The sequence below is a fragment of the Dromiciops gliroides genome, chromosome 3 (genome assembly GCF_019393635.1).
Source record: "Dromiciops gliroides isolate mDroGli1 chromosome 3, mDroGli1.pri, whole genome shotgun sequence".
Lineage (NCBI taxonomy): Eukaryota > Metazoa > Chordata > Mammalia > Microbiotheria > Microbiotheriidae > Dromiciops > Dromiciops gliroides.
In genome coordinates, this window is record NC_057863.1 from 231,840,168 (window position 1) to 231,857,745 (window position 17,578).

The window sequence follows — 17,578 nt, forward strand, 5'->3', positions numbered from 1 at the left end:
AGGAACTTCTTAGAAGGATGGTATTTTCCAGATCACTAGAAACTGGTTAGCTGATTAAAGCAAGAAAATATCTAGGGAAATGGAGGGAATGATTTATAAAGGAAAGACTATATGGCTAGGTAATACCAATATATGCATATCACATAGATATCTAATGTTGAGTTTTCAAACTTAAAAGTTATATTTATTCTATTCTGGATATAACAATTAGAAAAAATAGGTAAGAATACACATCATTTTAAGAAAACTAGAAATTAAAGACTAAAACATGCTGTAGGGGACAGCTAGGTAGCACAGTGGATAAAGCACCAGCCCTGGATTCAGGAGGACTTGAGTTCAAATCTGGCCTCGGACACTTGACACTTACTAGCTGTGTGACCCTGGGCAAGTCACTTAACCCTCATTGCCCCGCAAAAAAACAAACAAACAAAACAAACAACAACAAAAAAGACATGCTATAACTTAAAGTGTTGTTAGTGGACTAATAGTATCAGTTTGGCCTCATGTAGGCATATTTAAATCTAAAAAAGTTGCGTCTGTATCTCTATAATAAAAACTTGCCAAACAGAGAAGTCCTTAATCATATTATAAAAGTATTGTTTGCTCCTAAAGAAGAATTATCTAAAGGTTCCTTTAAATGACAAGATCTTTGATGTATTGAAAATATAATTTGATTTATATAAAACTTCTTAAGAAAATGTCTAATATAGAAATCCAAGTACCACATTAGTTTGTGTAAAGGCTCTAAGTATAATAATTTCTTATGAATCTTAGGGAATATCCCATTGCTACATTTACTGATTTTCATTATTTAGAATTATCTCTATTACTTATTGCTGTTATGAAAACATTCTACTGCTAAAGAAATCATAATATGGGGCAGCTAGGTGGCACAGTGGATAGAGCACCGGCCCTGGAATCAGGAGGACCTGAGTTCAAATCCAGCCTCAGACACTTGACACTTAATAGCTGTGTGACCCTGGGCAAGTCACTTAACCCCAATTGTCTCACTAAAAAAAAGAAAAAAGAAAAAAAGAAATCATAATATTATTTTCATAAAGCCAAAATATTTAGCCTCTTCAGTCAATATGTTAAAAAAACAACAACCCACAAGTATAGGTGATATGGCAGATTGGACAAAGGGATGACTTAGAAGGGCATGGGTTCTAGTCTAGCTTCTGACACAAACTGACTAAGTGACTCTGGGCAAGTCATTTAACCTCACAGTGCTTCTAGGCAACTCTTAAGACTATAAGTCTTTGGGGCAGCTAGGTGGTGCAGTGGATAAAGCACCAGCCCTGGAGTCAGGAGGACCTGAGTTCAAATCTGACCTCAGACACTTAACACTTACTAGCTGTGTGACCCTGGGCAAGTCACTTAACCCCAATTGCCTCACCAAAAAAAAAAAAAAAAGACTATAAGTCTTTGATGTACATATGTATCAGTGGAGTGATTTTCCACGTCAAGACATCCCCACAGTGATTAAATTGTTTGTTCAGACCTCTGTCCTCTCTACCCCCAAATTAAAACATAGCTTAGTCAACAAAGATATCTGGCATGTATAGGCATAACACCAACATGATGAAATTTTGGACTAAATTGATTGGACAATATTGTTTCCTGCAGCGATAGCCTGACATACATTCAATCAACCAATAAGCATTTATTAGCTGCCTTTTATGTAGCAGGCATGGTGTTAGATAATGGGGATAGCAATACAAAATTGAATCAGTTTTTATTTAAAGATCTTAAATTCTGTAGTATTAGACAGATAGAGAGTATGGTACTTACCTTAACTAGATAGCAAGTGAATGGCAAAATTGAAACTAGAAATGCAGATTTCTTCAATTTTCTACTTCATTGCACAACTCATTGAACTATACCTAATTATATGGTGTTTTTAATAATCATTTGGAGAAACCAAAAAACAAAACTCAAACATGAACTTGCTATTAAGTAAAGTCATGCGCATCTTCATTGAGCCAAATAGATTGAATTCAAATTCAAAATTAGAATTTTTATCAAAGGAAGGACATTAACCAAGATCCCCTTTGTTATCTCACACTAGCTTAGTGAAGAGCAGAAGGGATAGTGAAGAGCAGAGAATCACTAGCTTCAGAGAACACAGAATGGTTATTATAAATAGTAAATTTATTCCAGTTGGCACAAAAATAAAGTACAGTTAGGGAACAATTACTTTGACAGACCTGCCAAGGCTAGAGTTGGCATTATAAGCCAATGAAAATAATGTTTCCAAACAGTTGAACTCCAACTAACTCATTTTGCTAATAATGAGGCTTTGTTCCCATTTAATTGTTAAAAGAATATCTAATAGTAAGTGATGATGATTTGGCTCCATTCCCCCATTAATCACTATGACCCCATAAATATCCTATAACACAGTTTTGCACAGACACAGATGTGTCTCTGGTGATGTAGCAATTAGCCTCTACCTACTACTATTCACATGCATAATTAGTGCACTTATGTGATGTTGGCATTTTGTTGCTACTGGTCAAGATTTGTTATTTAAATCTAGAGAGAACTCTGGTGAGATTCCTTAACCAATGCAGATCAACACTGGCTCTGCAACTAGTAGTTGTACAGTTAGCTGGCTTGGGTACCAAGGGAGCCAATGACTTTCCTAAGATCACCTAGCCAATGTGTGAGAGGTGGGAGGCAGAGGGCTCATGTTCTTATCAACAGCATGCCATTCAGTTTAAGCAGCAGCTTTTCTGGGTGGCACAGCAGATAAAATGCTGGACTTGGAGTCCAAGAAAACCTGAGATCAACTTTTGCCTCAGACACTTAATGTGTGATCCTGGGCAAGTCATTTAACCGTCATCAGCATCTATTTCATCATCTGTAAAATGAAGGATTGAACTCAATGGCCTTTAAGGTCTCTTCACCCTCTAAACCTCTGATTCTCATATAGATTTGGGGATAGAAAACTTAGATTTTGTTAGGAGTCTCAGGGAAAGGACAACAAAACTGTATGAACCACTCTGAAAACACAAGTTTGAAGAAATACTTCAGGTGACATACCTATACTCCAGTCCATTTCCTCCACAGCATCCCCATACATGCCATGTTTGCTCTTGCCCACAAACTCCTTGGCAGAAAACAGTGCAGTGTGGACGTGGATGTAGGATAAGAAAAGAAGGAAGGGTGTCCCAGTGTTCCTAAAAAAGACAAACATAGCAAGCAAAAGCATATTTGTTAAAGATCTGGTTAAGGGGGGCAGCTAGATGGCACAGTGGATAGAGCACTGGCCCTGGAGTCAGGAGTACCTGAGTTCAAATCCGGCCTCAGACACTTAACACTTACTAGCTGTGTGACCCTGGGCAAGTCACTTAACCCCAATTGCCTCACTAAAAAAAAAGAAAGGAAAAGAAAAGAAAAAAAAAAAGATCTGGTTAAGGGAAAAGTTACAAAGAAATATGTGATAGTATTGCAAAATATTTTTAAAGAAGGAAGATATGTAAGGTATCTAAAATATAACTTAATTTTATTCCTCAAGAACCAGTAAACTGAAGGGTCAAATGTTGTGACTGCCCCCAAAATTACACAGGCCAGGAAGAAGAAGTATAATAAAAACTTCTTGGTTTCCAGTATTCTATTCTTCCCATTGTACCATATCTAACCATATGATGAGCTATCCTAAAATTAGCGGTTCTTTGGTGTTGGGGACTTGAGGATGACGGTGAGTAATGAAAGGATGCCATTTGTTTAAACTAGTAATTTGATATTACTATACTTTACCTTCTTGAAAGGTACTTAGACTACACTTCCTATCTATTTCCCCTCAAGTTCTACTAGAACAAACACCCAAATCTTTGGATCTCCTGGAATTTTGTTGACTATAATACTAACTTAAATAGGATAAAGGAAGTGTTGTTTTTTAAATGTGGAGATTCCCCCCCCCCTTTAATGGTATCTAACTTGTGTCACTTTTATGTTGTTAAAATATACAAACTTTTAGAAAATGTAGTAATTGTCAAAGTTTGAATCTTCAGGCATTCAAAATTCAATTCAGTTCCCTTAAACAAGCACTTATCAACAGCCCATATCATGAATGACATCAATTATATGCTGGGGAATTATAAAGATATGATAAAAGTCAATCCCAGGGGCAGCTAGGTGGCACAGTGGATAGAGCACTGGCCCTGGATTCAGGAGTACCTGAGTTCAAATCCAGACTCAGACACTTAACACTTACTAGCTGTGTGACCCTGGGCAAGTCACTTAATCCCAATTGCCTCACCAAAAAAAAAAAAAAAAAAAAGTCAATCCCTGTCCATGAGGAATTATAGTGAAGTCAAAGCCTGGGTCCAACACTAAGTTCCATAGCCACAGGCAAATTCCTTAACTACTCTGGGCCTCAGTTTTCCCATGTGTCAAATGGAAAGGGGGAGAAATATAATATCTATAAGGTTATTTGAAGATAGTGTTTTATAGGTTTATAAAGTGCTATATATACAGGTGAATTTTTCTTACTATTATTGTTATTGTTAAGAGAAGTTACATAATTAGAGCCATAAAATAATAGAATCTGAAAATAAAAGAGATCTAGTGGCTCATCTAATCCAAACTTCCATCAATTGATAAACATTTTTTAAGTGCCTACTACATGCCAGGCACTCTCTTCAACAATGAACATCTAGCTTCTTCCTAAAAACCTCTAATGATGACTAACTCATCACTTCCCTAAATCAATCTAGTCCATTTTGAATAGCTCTAACTCTTAGACTTTTTTTTTCCATTTTATTGAATCAAAATTTAATTCCCTGTAACTCCCACTTTGGACAGACTTTGAAAGATAGCAGAGGGGGGCAGCTAGGTGGTGTAGTGGATAAAGCACCGGCGAGTCAGGAGGACCTGAGTTCAAATTCCATCTCAGACACTTGACATTTACTAGCTGTGTGACCCTGGGCAAGTCACTTAACCCTCATTGCCCCAAGCAAAAAAAAGGAAAAAAGGACCTGGAATGCTATGATCCATAGGGTCACTAAGAGTCAGATACCACAGAATGACTAAACCACCACAACAAACACCCATCTATTCCTTTCAATTCTGCTGTCTAAAGCCAGGAAAAACAAATTTAGTCTTTTTTCCCCATATGACAGCTCTTCAAAATACCTGAAAACGATTGTCCTATCAAGTTTTCTCTTTTCCAATCTAAACATTCCCTTCTTTAAATTTATCCTCACGTGGTAAGGCTTCTAATCCCTTTACTATCTTGTTTGTTGTCCAGTGGACAATTTTCATATCAATGTCCCTTCCAAAATATGGCTCCCAGCAGTAGCCACAATACTCTGTGTTTTGTCTGAACAAAGCAAAATATACTGAATTGTAATTCCTCATAATAGTCTTCTATTAAATCAACTTATAAATATAAATAAATAAAAATTCCTGTGTGACCCTGGGCAAGTCACTTAACCCTCATTGCCCTGCAAAAAATATAAATAAATAAACTTATGGTCTCATTAGGTCACTGTTTTCTTTCTTTTTTTTGGTGTCCCATCCCAATGCTGATATATGTTGAATTTGAAATCTTCTGAAGCCCCATACTATTTTTTTCCTACACAGATTGCTTTTGAATTACAACTATGCCATCCTATACTTATGCACTTTTTTCTGATCTATGGAAAACTCATTATGGGAGGAAGTCTGTTCTTCTCTAAGATGTTGGAGCATAAAGGAGGAAATGACCCCTGACTTTGACATCTAGGGTTCTCTGGGAATATGTAACACTCAAGGCTATAGACTTTACCTAGGAAGAATGAGGGACACTCGTGCCCTTTTCAAAAGAGGCTTTTAAAGGATATTATGCCCAAGAACTATAGAAATCTTTTCTACATGGGACATAAATTTTCCAAATTGCATGTTATCTACCAAATGTAGGAAGGTTAAGCATCTTGGAAGCGAGACTGAGATAATCAACCATTCAATTCCATATATACAAGAAGCATGTCCCTGTCCCTAGGTATAGCAATCTACTGAGCTTAAAACTGTAACCTGGAACTAAACTTGATTTGCAAGTGAATGCTAACTGATCTAAAAGGGTATCTAGCTGGTTCCAGACCATGTTTACCACATATTTATTTAAAATGTTTTATGACATTAGGCCATCTTCCTTGATTCCTGCATGCATAACATGCCCCCTCAACCAATTTCTACATCTTGTTCTGGGAATAGTAATACTATTACTTTGGGAAAGAGCAGGATGATGGACTTTGCTTCAGCTTCACTCGCCATTCCTATTACTCTCCAGACAAAAACTTGTTTCCTGGCTACCATATACTTCCCTGTGTATGCTTTCTCTCCCTTAAGAATGAAAGTTTCTTTAAAAAAAGGACAGATTCATTTGTCTTGGTGTCCCTAAAGCCTGGTGTTGTGTCTGGAACAAAGCAGTTGCTGAACAAATATTGTTTTCATTCATTCATGTGCCCAATTTCACATTATCTTATTCAATTATAATACAAATTATAATGGTGCTTTGACAGGCAAAAGGAGTGAAGAAGAGTATGTCTGCTTGGGGAATGAAATCATAGTATTCTTCATAACAGATATCATGAGCTGTGCCTTTGAATACTGGAAGGATTTCAGGGAGAGGAGCTGGGGTAGGGGCAAAGTTGAAGGGACAATATTCTAAGCATAAGGATCAGTTCAAAGAAAGGCACTAGATAAGTAAGGATAAGAATTGGTTAACTAGTTTCCTGCTCAACTATAGGATAAAATAAATGAAAAGTAGAAGTATAAGACAAAGCTAGGAAAGTTGATTGGAGCCAGACTGCAAGAGGGCTCAAATTCTAGGCCAAGGGGATGAGACTTTACTCAGGAGGGAGCTGTTAAAGGTTTTTGAGGAGAGATTGACATGATCAGAGTTATGCATTAGGAAGATTGACCTAGCAACAGTGAAATGGATAGGTTGGATGAATGAAAAAAAGGAAGCAGAGAGATAGATTTAGGGGCTTTAGAAACAGGTTAGGCAAGAGGGTTTAAACTAGGGAGGTCGCATTAGGAAGAGTTTTGAAAACTCTTGTATATATCTCCTAATTCTCTTCAAAGGTGTTCAATAAATCATCTACATTTTTTAATACCTAGCTGACATTTGAGAACTGCATCTACTACTACATTTCAGCCATACATAATAGGTTCAATTTTCACCTTGACACTTGATGGAATAAATGTGTTATAAGAAATCATGAGCGGTAGGTTTTCAGAAAAACCTGGAAAGACTTTAATGAACTGATTGATGCAAAGTAAAGTGAGCAGAACCAGAACATTGCACACAGTAATAGCAATACTGTAGAATGATCAACTGTGAATGACTTGACTATTCTCAGCAATACAAAGATTCAAGACAATTCTGAAGGAAAAATTCTAAGCATCTCCAGAGAAAAAACTGATAGAATCTGAATGCAAATTAAAGGATATTTTTTTAACTTTATTTTTCTTTGTGCTTTTTAGTCTGTTTATTTTTAACCACATGATTAATATGGAAATATGTTTTGCATGAATATGTATGTATAAGTTTTATCAAATTGCTTCTCTTCTCAATGAAGGAGAGGGCAAAGAGTGGGAGAGAATTTGGAATTCAAAATTGTAAAAAACTAAGGTTTTTAAACCATTTTGAACCATTTTTGAATGGTTTTTACATGAAACCAGAAAAAAATAAAATATTAAAATAAAAAGTAGCCTTTATAGGTAGGTGCTATTATTCTAATTTTCTGACTGAGGAAACTAAGGCTTAGAGACATTATGTGGTTTGCCCATTGTCACAGAGTTACTATCAAAGAGGGTATTCAAACCCAAATCTTTCTGACTATATTCTCTCCATGCTACTTCTAAAGAACTGTCACATAACACATTCTGCTGCAATTATTTTTACCTGTAATATTTTATCTAACAATTTTGACACAAAGATGAAGAAGAGGATAATGACATAGGCAACAGCAACAAAATACAGTATTTTGGTCTCTAGGTTCAAAAAGAGAAGCTGAGGGGCAGCTAGGTGGCACAGTGGATAAAGCAAGGGCCCTGGATTCAGGAGGACCTGAGCTCAAATCCAGCCTCAGACATGTGACACTTACTATCTGTGTGACCCTGGGCAAGTCACTTAACCCCAAAGAAGTCACTTAACCCTAAGAAGAAGAAAAAGAAGAAGGAAGAAGAAAGAAGAAGAAGAAGAAGAAGAAGAAGAAGAAGAAGAAGAAGAAGAAGAAGAAGAAGAAGAAGAAGAAGAAGAAGAAGAAGAAGCTGAGAGTAAGAGAAAAACAAAATCCCAAGATAGGAAAAGATGACAAAGAAAGTAGAGAAAGGTTACCATCACTAAAATCAACTAAGGAACTGAACTAGGTATATGAATCTCAAGTGCTACCATGGCATCAATGCCATAGCCAAGGAATGTTACTGCCTTGAGTTGTCAGTTGGGATTTCAATAAAAGGTATTAAAGGCAGAAAATTGCTTACTGCACATACTTGTCAAACGCTATTCTGCAAATCTTTGTGGAAAAACTGAGTTTCTCATTCAAAAGGCTACACTTATCACACATATGAACTTAAGCCCTCTAAGCCTCAAAGAAGAGTGGTTATTTATGTATATAAGAAAGAGATACAAAAAAGTTAGAAAAATAAATCCTGGAAAAAAAATGTCATGTCAGAAAAAAAAGTTACTGTTCCGGAAAGATATGTAATCGATTGTCCATAGAGATGTGGATGAGATGAACATAAATCATTTGCCACTTTACAACTCATACTGTTGTGTGATTGACAGCTTGTTTGAAGGTAGAGAGGATGCTCATTTATTAATATCCTTTGAAAGATCAGGAGAGGCTATTTATCTCATGCCCAGCCTCACCTAGGAGACTCAATTCTCACTACTTCTAACTGACCTTGAAAATGGAATGACATATTAGTTAGATGGTGGGAGGCAGATTTCACAATAAGAGTTAAATTCTCTTTTTATTAACTGGAGCTCCTCAGTAAACAACTCTTTTGAAAATTTATTGCCACTGTCTTACAGTGTGAAAAGACAGACATTTGTAGTATTACATTCGTGCCTCCATTCCGGTTGTGTGTGTGTGTGTGTGTGTGTGTGTGTGTGTGTGTAAGTCAGGCCTGCATTTTGCCAATATCAAACAATCGCTCCAATCCACAGTATATAAAGAACTACATCATGTGCATATACATATGAACTTATGCGGGCTGAGAAAATTGATTCTAGGGTATGTATGTGTATATTTTTATCTTGGGTGGTATCTTTTTTAGGTTTGAAAATAATCTTCTACTCCCTAATGATTCTTTCCATCCAACAAATATACCAACTTGATTAAGTGAACAAAATGTTTCAAATCATAAGATCCTATTCATTACTTTGGTGAACTAGCACTAATTAGAATATGACATAAACAGTCTCAGCTCTGGAGTTCATGTGATAATTGTTACCAACATGTGACAGATTAGTTGCATGTCATATACATGAAGACATTATTTATGTTCACAGAAGTCTATTATAAAAAGAGAATTTGGTTTTGAATATTTTTCTTCTGGAGGATATGAGATTTCAATACACTATTTAAAATATATTTTATAGGATAGAGAAAGGTAGCAAGTAGTGTACAGAGGGCCAACTTTGGAATAAGGAAGGCATGAGTTCAAGTCCTACTTCTACATTGATGAAATGATGAAATCAGAAGTTTAGACAAAAACAAAATAAAGTTCTCCCTCAATGTATACACACACATATAATATGGTATGTATACACATACATATATGTATATATATATATGCTTATACACATGCATGTATATATGGTAGAACTATATATTTTAAGTCAAAATTGTTTCCCTTAAAATACCTGAATTACTATTTTCATAATTATCAGTTATCATAATTTCATATCAGTTGTCATCCCTTACCTCCCCACAAAACCCCTATTCCATTAATACTTTGCAATGATCATCTTTCATCACAACATCCTTATCTCATGCCTCATTAGACAGCAAATATATAACAAAAGGGTTGTTTGGTCTATCTTTCAAGGAACAGCATATATTTTTAACATGTATTGGCAAAAAAAAAATGTATAGGCAACACCTTGCTGGAGGGTATCCTTAAGGTAGCATTTTTTCTATCAAGTCAAAGACTTCCTAATAATTAATATTGAACACAATGAAATTTTGAGTTGTCTATACCTTTTAATCAATTGTGAGGCTTTAGAAAATCATTTGGTAAAGCCACTAGCCTGTTTCTTTCTTACTACTTTTATCAAGGCTGCCCTAAATGATCTCTTCCTAATGATTATTCTCCTAAAGAGAGTAGAGATAGCAATACAACGGTACAAGATAGTTTCAAAGGACTCATGATGGAAAAAACTCTCCAAATTCAGGAAAAAAAAAAGAACTGTAGAATATGGATGCAGATTGAACCATACTATTTCTTTTGTTTTTGGTGCTGTTGTTTTTCTTTTTTGAGGTTTTTCCTTTTTGCTGATTCTTCTCTTATAATATGACTAATGCAGAAATATGTTTAATGTTATTGTACATATATAACCCATATCAGATTACTTGCTGTTTTGGGGGAGAGGGAGGGGAGGGAGGGAGAAAAATTTGAAACTGGAAATCTTATAGAAGCAAATGTTGAAAACTATCTCTACATGTAACTGGAAAATAATAAATTACTTTTATAATTTAAAAAATAGAGTAGAGAGACTGGAAAATAGGAAAAATGGTTCATAATTATTAGTGATCATTCAATTATTCTTTTCAGTAGTATAATTTATCTAATCTTTCCCAAGAATTTGTTATTTTCATCTTGTTCAGAGATCTCAAAAAGTGATCTTTGTCTCCTTAAAACTGTTGTTTTTGAAATACCTCTTGAATACGCTTTGTCTAAATCAGCTGATCTTCCTGTTAGTCTTTTTTGGTGTTATTTCTGCTTTCTCATGAAACACATCTAGTACTATGAGGATAAAATCTCAATATAGTGGCTCTTCATGAAGAAGATGATTTTTTATAGATAGAATAACAGGTCTTTTATCTGTTTGTTACCCTTGTTTCATCCTAAAGTGCTCTCTGGATGATATGTATTTATTTGGTTTCTAATTTTTCTATAAACAATCTTTCTCCCACTTCTTAATATTTTAAGAGAAAAAATAAATGCTCATAATCATCCAAAACTCTCTTCTATGTGATTTTATAAATTAATTTCCATTCAAAACTCTTTTTGTCCTTGGTATCATGTTGCCTCTTGAGAATGAGATCAAGTGTTTGCTGGCTTAGAAGGTTTCCATGCTCATTTGGTCTCTAGGTTGTAGTGATTGATTTACATTACTTAAATTTCCTTAAGAAATAGTGATAATCTGTGACAATATCTATTCTTTTATTAGTTTTCCATTGCATAAGCATCAATTGTTTGTTTAGGTTTTTGTTTTGTTTTGGTTTGGTTTTTTGCGGGGCAATGGGGGTTAAGTGACTTGTCCAGGGTCACACAGCCAGTAAGTATCAAGTGTCTGAGGCCAGATTTGAACTCAGGAACTCCTGAATCCAGGGCTGGTGCTTTATCCACTCTGCCACCTAGCCGCCCCCAATTGTTTATTTAAATACCACAAATTGCAGTTGTTATAGGTAGATCATATTTTTTCACTTTTATTATCAAAATTCAGTACTGATATTGATCTTTGTTCTTAATCATTAATATAATTTGGACAGCTAATCTAATAATAATTCTCATTCTAACAGTAAGTCACTTTATGTATGTTAGAATTTAATACATTATCCATTTTGGGGTGGTATTATTCAGTGTTTCTTAGGTCTAGTACCTCCTGACTCTCAAAGAAAATATTCATATTATATATACATGAAACTTCTGTGTACTCTGCAAGTGTTTGGTTTCCTTGTGTTTGACTCATTAATCTAACACACTTTCACTTTTCTTCCTCTTAAGAAACCTCACATTGAAATTAGTAAATATCTAAATACATGTTTATTTGATTTGGAGAATCTTGTCAAGTTCTTTGTAAATTATTTTAACCCTCTCTTATTTAATAGTTGGCACAGAAGCCACAATAATCATAAAATTGTCTTTTCAAGACTCACCATCAATCAGTGATGTTCTTACTTTCTTTCTATGCCTCTCAGAATCCATCTAAGTTAGTTAGTTGGGCATCAGGAAGACATGCCACAACCAGTAATTCCTTCCCCCACTGCTTTCCCTTTGATTCTTCTCCCAACAGTGAATGGTTCAGAACCCATACAGGCTGCTTGAGTAGTCAGATGACTTGGATGAAATGGAAGCCACCAACTCTGGTGAGACAGAAGATTATCAGGCTTTGCCATCTCCCATGCAACTGTGTACGGAGGTCCTCCAGACCTTATGCCCTACTTCTATGTCCTCCAGACCCTGGCATTGTTATCTGAGCTACTCATACAGCATAAGGACTCCTGAGCCTTGCCACCCACCCCACAGCATCCTTAGAACCTTTCTAGCTGTCTTGAAACTGATATTTCTTTTATGTCCTGTTTTTTCCAATTAGAATACCATGAAAATGTTTCTTGTTGTCTTTAGACACTATAAAACCAATTCAGCTAACTCTGTCTCTCCAAGTGTAATTGGTGAATCATCCTTCCACTTAGCTATAACTTCCTCTGTCTTATGGTTTCTTTTATAATGAGAATATTCACTGGTTACTCTGTTTGAAGCATATCACCAGAGAAATGTATTATCAGGAAAAAAAGGATTGACTCATCACATAATGAGAGAAAAGGATAACTGATAGACAACCTACACACTCCACTGGTTCCTACATAATGTCAAAAGAACATGAGGAATGCCTCCAGAATTTTAGGTGGGTCTCCAGTTGAGATTCTATAGCAGGACATTCACAAGTGATATGACAGGAGACATGAATGGAATGTCATCTGCATCAAGTGAGATAACATATGTAATGAAATTTGAAATGCTTAATGCAATATAGAAATTTTAGATGTTATTATTAACAATGGTAGGAATGCCCATATCCCTGAGATTATAGATCCAGTAGACTATTCAAGACTGAGTATTATTTAGAGTGACCACTAGTTGTGTAGCAATCTGCCAGAAATGTACATAGATGTGTTTAATATTACAAAGAATTTATTTTATAGACTTCTGGTATTTTTAAGAAATATACATTTAATTTTAAAATATTATTAAACTTTATTAGATTCACTTGTATCTCAACATATACAAGTCAGTGTCCTATAGAAAACATAAATTTTATTTCAGAATCACATTGATCAAAATAATAAGATTCATTGAACAATGGATGTGCCAAATCTCAGACAACCATTATAAGAATGTGAAGTGTGGCATTGCTATAAAAGTTAAAGAGCAAGCCTTGTAAGAGTATTACAGCATTTTGACTGTGCTAAATTGTGATGGTAGTAGAACAGGATAAAAGGTCACGTCTTTTAAGAATACATTTATCAACTGTCACAGACTTGGGAGAATTATGATTATATAAGCCATGACTGCAGAAAGCAATATTTACCTGCTGTAAAATTTGAGGACATAGAACATGAAAGAGTAAAGTTACCACCATGACTCTCAATTAAGGACTTATTCTCTCCTCACAAGAGTTATTTTATTTTCTCTTCTTCACTCACACTTTCCATAATTCCAATTTCATAATGTTTTCCCCTGTAAACAGTGTTTGAGCTACTCAGAGCTGAACAAGGAAATGGTGCTACCCTGGCAAATCAGAGCAAATAGCAATAGGACATCATGACACTTTTAGAATCCATATTGGCTATGTCCCAACACTTTAGTAAAGTACATATAAATGGACATTAACATTAAATTCAGAATGGAGATACTGGCATATATTTAACTTGCATATATAGTACACTATCTAATATATATCCTATTATGTGTAGAATATGAGATTTTACTAAGGTGAGAACTCTTTTCACTGATATGGATCACAACCTGTTCATGGTTTTAAAGGACTATTGGAACCTAAGAAAAATTAAATGATGTGACCATGTGTCAAGGAGTGAACTGAATCTAAGCCTTGCTGACTTCAAATCCAATAGTCTCTCTACTATAATATATGGCCCTTTTTGTTTTCTAATTTATTTCTTAAATTAATATACACTAGTTCTTAAGGAATTGCTTATTTACAGGCAATATCCTATGAACTGACCTATCAGTTACTATGAGTCATAGAACTCACATGCTTGGACACAGACACTTGATTTGTTCTGTTATTTTATACTCTTTCACATTTAAATTGATTATTTTCCCAGGAAAAACAAAACCTACAAGGGTCTTTTGCTCAAATGACCTAGTGATGGAGCATTGTTGAGAAGCAGCTAAGTGATACAGTAGAGCGCTGGATTTAGTGTCAGGAAGACCTGGGTTCAAATATTACATCCAATACTTAACTAGTCATGAGACTTTGAGCAAGCCATTTGACCTCTCTGGGCCTCATTTTCCTTTTCTGTATGACTATAAAAGCACCTACCTCATAGGATTTTTGTGAGTTATCAAGTAAGATAAGTACATGCAAAGTGCTTTGCAAACCTTAAAGCATCACATAAATGTATTTTATCATCAATATTATTAATATTAAATTAAAAATACATTTATATAAAAGAATACCTATATATCTGCTTTACACAAAGCGAAAGTCCAAGGTTGAATGCTATTTATCTGAAATAGCATAAACCATTCATGGAGCTCTATAAGCTAGCAGAGATTTTTTTCTTTAGCCTCATTTTATGGTACAGAAAAAAAATTCTGAACAGAATTACTTTGTTAAATTCACGTATTGGTACATGATTTGGTACATTGTCTTAACTGAATTTCTAGGTACTGTAAATAACAATGAAAATGTTGATACTATGCTAAAGCTTTCATGTAGGATACCTCGACCAACGAAGATCTATCATGACTATTTCAAGCTTCATCCTTTGTGATTCCTCTAAATGCTTTTTTCCAGAAAGTCCCACCATTAGTACTACCCCAAATGGGCATTTTATGAAAAATAATGGACTTATTGGGTGATTTTTCTGGGCCTTTTGGATTCAGAGAATAGCTTTTCATTTGCTCTCCAATGTGCAAAGAAGGCTAATAACCCTACTCCTAGCCCCACTATTTCTCTGGTTTATCCTAAGCATTCCCCTAAAGATGAGCTGGTCAAAGAACAAGAGACTATAGAATAAATGAATTGTTGCACCAGTTCTTTCTTATTCTAACTTCAACTAATGTCTCCACTCAAGGCTGTGCAGCAAGATTATATGAGGAGCATAATTACAACACAGAAAAGTATTGATAAGAGAAGTGCTTCTGTTAGGGTATAAGGACAGCTTGGTATCTTTAAACACCACTTATTCTGTTATCATGACATTCCTCAGATAGGAAGTTTAGGGATCTTCATTAATCAGAATGTATAGCTTAGTTGGTCAACACTCTGTGATAACAGGCACCTACATCCTCATTATAAAATTATCACGGCATGGTAGCATCCTATACACACTCTAATATGGTAGGGTGAGGAATGAAAGACAGGAAGATTACATAATACCTTAAATGTTAAACTGCTCTTTCCAACTTTTAAAATATGAAATGGCATTTTTCTTTGGGGCTTCCACTTCTGGCTAACTCTACTTCATTTAAGAAAATATTAAACTGGAAACGTGCTATCTGTGCTCCTGTTATTCATATCTTAGCATCTCCAACTGGCATCTCAGGAACACATTTCTTGAGCATAAATCATCTCAGGAACAGGGTGTACAGAGACAGAGTGTAAATTTCAGAAGCACAGTTTAAATCATTTTACTAGTCTCCCTTGACACATAAACTATAGAAAAAGTGTCCACATAGAGCTTTTTTTATAATTTTCATACATCAAAATGAAGCATCATCTTCAGTTGAGGGTAAATTAAATCAACAACCTGTTGAATACACTCCACTAACATATTATCCATATTACCCGAGGGATCTACTATTTTATTACTAAGTTACTTCAAAGAAAGCATTTAACCTTCTTTTGCCCCAAGCAAAGATGGTAAAACCAGCCTCCTATCCAAGTAATATAGGGCATTCTGATAATTGAGAGAATTCTCCTAAAGGTGTCTTATGCTCCCTAGAAAGGAAGATGCATAATTTGCATACAGTCTCACTTCAGCTGAGCAGAAAGGTGGTACAGCAGAGAGAACACTGGCCCTGAAGTTAAGAGGACTTGAGTTCAAATCTCACAGCAGAAAGGTGGTACAGCAGAGAGAACACTGGCCCTGAAGTTAAGAGGACTTGAGTTCAAATCTCACCTCAGACACTGACTAGCTGTGTGATCCTGGGCAAATCACTTAACTCCAATTGCCTTAAATATCCAGGGCCATCTCTAATCATCCTGATATATATCTTGCCACTGGACCCAGATAGCTCAGGAGGAGAGCGAAGTTGGTGACACTGCACAACTCTCCCTCTCTTAGATCCAATTCATGGCAAGTCATGACATCACCCTGATGTCATGGTCCTCTTTGAGAACAAAGGACAAACAATAATCTATAAATGGGATTTTGGATGGGAATTAAAGGAAGCGGGGGAATCCAACAGTGGAGTTGAGGAGGGAGGACATTCCAGGCATGGGGACAGTTAGAGAAAATGTCTGAAATCAATATCTAGAGTGTCTCATTTGTGGGAGGACATGGTAGGGAGTAAGGTATAAGAAGACTGGAAAGATGGGAGAAGCCTGGGTTCTGAAGGTCTACCACCACCCTGGTACAGGCGCCTATCTCCTCATGTCTGGACAACTGCAATAGCTTACTGGCTGGACTGCCTGCCAGGAATCTCTCCCCATTCCAATCTTTTCTCCATTTCATTCCCAAACTAGTTTTCCTAAAGTGTAGGTCCAACTATGTCACCCATCTTCTTCCATTACTCAATAAACTCCAATGGCTCCCTATCATTTCCAGAATCAAACACAAAAATCCTCTTTTTGAAGTTCAAAACCCTTTATAAGGGGCAGCTAGGTGGCACAGTGGATAGAGCACCGGCCCTGGAGTCAGGAGTACCTGAGTTCAAATCCGGCCTCAGACATTTAACACTTACTAGCTGTGTGATCCTGGGCAAGTCACTTATCCCCAATTGCCTCACTAAAAAATACCCAAAAAACCCAAAACCAAACAAACAAACAAAAAAAACCCCTTATAACCTATGTTTCCACCCACCTTTCCATTTGTCTTTTACTTTATACCATATCCTACCCCCAAGTACTTTTTGATCCAGTAACACTAGCCTTCTTGCTATTCCACGAACAAAACATTCCATCTAACAATTCTGAGCATTTTCTCTGTCTCTCATGCCTGAAATACTCATCATTCTGCCTCATGGCTTTGCTTGACTTACTTCAAGTCCCAGATAAAATCCCATCTTCTACAGAAAATCTCTCCCAAACCCTCTCAATTCTAGCACTTTCCTTCTGTTGATTTTTTTTTCTATTTATCCTGTACATAGCTTGCTTGTACATTGAATGTTGTCTCCCTCATTAGATTGTAAGCGCCTTGAGGTCAGGGAATATCTTTCATTTTTA

General features: G+C 35.8%; 1 protein-coding gene across 2 annotated transcripts in view; it reads right to left on the reverse strand.

Annotated features, from left to right (window-relative positions):
- The window catches only part of STS (steroid sulfatase), a 194,579-nt gene that overhangs the window by 87,228 nt on the left and 89,773 nt on the right, over positions 1–17,578 (reverse strand). For both annotated transcript variants that reach the window (XM_043997917.1, XM_043997918.1), the window contains one exon: positions 3,046–3,182. In XM_043997917.1, coding sequence (XP_043853852.1) covers positions 3,046–3,182 — 137 coding nt within the window. The remainder of the gene's footprint in view (positions 1–3,045; positions 3,183–17,578) is intronic.